This window comes from Microtus ochrogaster, chromosome X (genome assembly GCF_000317375.1).
Source record: "Microtus ochrogaster isolate Prairie Vole_2 chromosome X, MicOch1.0, whole genome shotgun sequence".
Classification (NCBI taxonomy): domain Eukaryota; kingdom Metazoa; phylum Chordata; class Mammalia; order Rodentia; family Cricetidae; genus Microtus; species Microtus ochrogaster.
The window spans coordinates 47228080-47232450 of record NC_022026.1 but is presented as its reverse complement, the minus strand read 5'-3'; the positions used below and the strand labels follow the sequence as shown (position 1 = coordinate 47232450).

Here is a 4371-nt window from a genome sequence, read left to right as displayed (position 1 = left end):
AAAAAAAAAAAAAAAAAAGATCATACATCCCACCAAAACATGTTCAAGCCCTAACTCCCAGGACCTGTAGACATGAATTTACACACAAACAGAATCATGTGAGGATGACATCATGCTATATTATATTGGGCCCTAACTTGGTGGCTGGTGCCCTTAATTAGAAAGATACAATAAGAACAGAAAACAGATAAGACACCAGAAGAATGCCATGTGACAATAGATACAGATAGTGAAGCTTTTTATGTACAGGTCAAGGAATGGCAAGAATTACCAGGAATTCCCTGGAGTTGGGAAGTTGTAAAAAAAAAAAAAAGGCATCATCTCTAAAGCCTTCAAAGACAGCAGAGCTCTGATGACACCTTGATTTCAAACTCCAGAGCCATGAGAAAATAAAGCACTATTGTATTAAAGTCACTGCATTTGTGGTACATAGTCAGAGCAGCCTGTGAAACTGATGGAGAAAAACAAGAGAGAAAAACAGGGTTAATGTCCTTGAGAAAGTTAAATGGACCTATTTCCAAGGTATCAGAAAAGGGGTTAACCCAGGCTTCCTACTTCCACAAAAGTGTAGCATCATTCATAGAAGTTCTAAACAATTATGATGTATGATATTACTCAGAAGTTTGGGGCAACAAAGAACACAGAGTTTATTAGTGGCTTTATTTCCTACATGGTATACAGCCTCCATTTTGAAGTTACTAATCTTAGTCTAAGCATTCAAGAACCAACCATTGAAACTTAAATATGCTCATTCTCCACCAACTAAGAGAGCATTAAGGACAAAGGTGGATCTTAGTAAAAGGAATGGAGATTTATGGTCAAAACACAAAGTCATGGTAAAGTGAGGGACTCCAAATGTGGGAACCAGTCCTTACCTTCAGCTGCTGCTGAAGCTCACTGTTCAAGCGGGCCAGCACTGCGTTGGCCTCTTTATTTTTGCGGATGGCAGTCTGAATTGCCTTCTTCTGTTTGGAAGACTGCCTGTAAAATAGTACAAACATTTTGATGAAAAGAGACTTAGAGCTCTGTACCCTTCCTCACAAGTCAGAACTCAGATTCATGAGAGGTGCTAAACTGACAAAGGTTAACATCCCAGGGCTCCAAAAATAACGTCTCTGCTGGGAAACAACAGTCTTGTACTTTGTAAAGATTTGTCATTTGTATTTTAATAAAATCTTGATTGGACAGTAGACAGGCAGGAAGTATAGGTGGGGAAACCAGGCAGGAAATAGAGGCAGAACAATGAGAAAAGGAGAATTCTGGGAAGAGGAAAGCTCAGTCTGCAGTTGTCACCCAGATGCAGAGGAAGCAAGATGAAAATGCCTCACTGATAAAGGTACCAAGCCACATGGCTAACACAGACAAGAATAATGGGCCAATTTAAAATGTAAGAATTAGTTAATAAGAAAATCCTTAATTACTAGGACAACTAGTTTATAATTAATGTAAGTTTCTGTGTGTTTCATTGGTGCTAAACAGCTGCAGGATCAGGCAGGAAAGAAACCTCAGTCAACAAATGGCGCCAATGTGGACAACTGAATCCACTTAAAACCTGAGAGAGTATAAGAAGGAATTCTAGACAAAAAAAAAAAAGAGCAGAATTAAGCATGGCTTCTTGGTAGCATTTTTTTCAGGTAGACTCTGTTTACAGGAAGCAAGCTCGTCTCATTTAAGAGAGGCTTCCTGACTCAGCTTTAGCTGAAAAAAAAAACCTTTGCAGCCCCACCACAAAACACTTAAATAGTGTTTATGAATAGCCAACAGCATGCTTCTTGATGGTGGCAGGGAATTTGAAACGCCATAGAGTTGTGGCAATAAACATAGCTCTGGCCAGTACCTCCACCATGAGACTAGACTCTCAGAAAGCTAAGGAATGGGGTGGATACAGCCATCAAAGCCATGGCTTTAATCCTAGCCATATTGCTTAGCAAATTAAAGACTCATGTGGTCATAAAAAGAGATATACAGTAAAGATAGATTCAAAGATGAAGAAAACCTCTAAATGGTTTACAGTGTGTTTAAAAATATATGTAGGCTTGTGAGAAAAAAGGATAAAGTCCTTAAAATAAAAGAGAGAGAGAGTAGTTGGGTATGGTGGTGCACACCTTTAATCCCAACACTTGGGAGGCAGAGGCAGGCAGATCTCTGTGAGTTCAAGGACAACCTGGTCTACAGAGTGAGTGCTAGGACAGCCAAAAATACACAGAGAAACTAGTCTCAAAAAACTCAAAAATTAAAAATAAAAATAAAAGAAACAGAGTTTAAAATGAAGTCACATAAAGATGGAAAATACATAAAGAGTCTGGATATTGTATGTTATTGTGTTGTCTTTAAATTTTTTGAATGCTGAGGAAGGAGCAACAGATGTTAAAAGACATTTGATTATAAATGCTGCTGGATTAATTTAACATATATATTTTGAAAATGTCTTGACTTTAAAATTTAACTACAAAGATATGTTACTTTGGAGAAGAGGTTTTGCTTTTGTTTCCATAGGAAAAGAGAGGCTGTGGATTCATCCTGGGCTAAGAAAAATCATGTTTGATCAAGGAAAAGCCCCTGAGAAATCTCCAATAGGAGCAGATGGCCCAGATGTCTGAGTTCTACATCCAGAAGAGCCTCAAGACTGCTGGATGAGATAATCAAGCCTCACAGAATTTTCCAATCAGGACTTTAACATAATCTTAAATTTTCTTTAGGTCCCCATAAGATTATCAGCACCCCCAATCAGCAGGAAGTAGCCTAGAACACTACACCCACATTCCCCCCAAAATGGATTATGCATGTTTTTCTTTGTTTAGAGTGTTGGTTACAAGTTGTTATAGGTAATGGTCAGGAAAAAAGCTAAACAAAGGAAATTGGATTCAGAGTTCTTGTTTTGAAAAAAAAGGGGGGAAAGTGCTGTGGGACAGTGGTCTTGTACCCTGTAAAGATTTGCCATTTGTATTTTAATAAAACGCTGATTGGAAAGTAGTCAGGCAGGAAGTATAGGTGGGGAAACCAGGCAGGAAATAGAGACAGGGCAATGAGAACAGGAGAATTCTGGAAAGAGGAAAGCTCAGTCTGCAGCCGTCACCCAGATGCAGAGGAAGCAAGATGAGAATGCTTCACTGATAAAGGTACCAAGCCACATAGCTAACATAGACAAGAATAATGAGCCAATTTAAGAAGTAAGAATTAAAGCCTGGCAGTGGTGGCACACGCCTTTAATCCCAGCACTCGGGAGGCAGAGGCAGGCAGATCTCTGTGAGTTCGAGACCAGCCTGGTCTACAGAGCTAGTTCCAGGACAGGCTCCAAAGCCACAGAGAAACTCTGTCTCGAAAAACAAAAAAACAAAACAAAAAAAAAAGAAGTAAGAATTAGTTAGTAAGAAAAGACCTGAGCTACTAGGCCAACTTGTTTATAATTAATATAAGTCTCTGTGTGTTTCATTGGTGCTGAATGGCTGTGGGATCAGGCAGGACAGAATCCTCGGTCAACACATTTCATATTCTCAAGCCAGCAAGCCAGCAGGAGGTAGGCAGGCCCACACCAAAATGAAACAAATTTGTCAGGATGAATTACTTACACCTTAAGCTACTCCCCATTTTACAACTTGAATAAAGGCTGTAAATTGGGCCTTTTCAAACATTTGTGTTTCAGTTATTCCAAGACATTTTAATAATCATTTTTTCTGATAATTTCTATTAGCTGAATGGTCTTTGTTGAAGCATTAATGGAATCTACTTCAGTGGACAAGACTGGTGCAGAAGAACATAATATTTTCTTAAGAAAAAAATTCTACATTGGTTTAGCAAAACTGCCTAATTCTCCTTTATTTTGTTATAAGGAAGGGAAGAAAGTAGAGGGAGGGAGAGAGAGGGACAGGGAGCAAGAGCAAATGTGAATTTTAATATGTACCAAAATGTATGAGAGGCACTTGAGGAAAACAGAGAATGCTTTTGTACCAGCATACTTTAGCTAAGTCCGTACTAAATGCAAAGAACATGTATAACTAGGACAATTATGTGCAACTGGGGAGATCACATGCAACCAGGGCGATCATGTGTAACTAGGGATATCACATATAACTGGGGAGATCATGTGTAACTAGGACAATCATGTGTAACAAGGGTGATCATGTGTAATTGGGGAGATGGCATGTAACTAGAGAAATCATGTGTAACTAGGGTGATCATGTGTAACTAGGGCAATCATGTGTAACTAGGGAGATCATGTATAACTAGGGTGATCATGTGTAACTAGGGCAATCATGTGTAACTACAGAAATCATGTGTGATTAGGGAGATCATGTGTAACTAGGGAGATCATGTGTAATTAGGGTGATCATGTGTAACTAGGGCAATCATGTGTAACTAGGGAGATCATGT

At 39.0% G+C, this 4371-nt stretch overlaps 1 protein-coding gene across 6 annotated transcripts in view; it reads right to left on the bottom strand.

The window, feature by feature from the left end:
• The window catches only part of Reps2 (RALBP1 associated Eps domain containing 2), a 286698-nt gene that overhangs the window by 14434 nt on the left and 267893 nt on the right, over positions 1 to 4371 (bottom strand). For all 6 annotated transcript variants that reach the window (XM_005358777.3, XM_013350570.2, XM_013350569.2 and 3 more), the window contains one exon: positions 876 to 981. In XM_005358777.3, coding sequence (XP_005358834.1) covers positions 876 to 981 — 106 coding nt within the window. The remainder of the gene's footprint in view (positions 1 to 875; positions 982 to 4371) is intronic.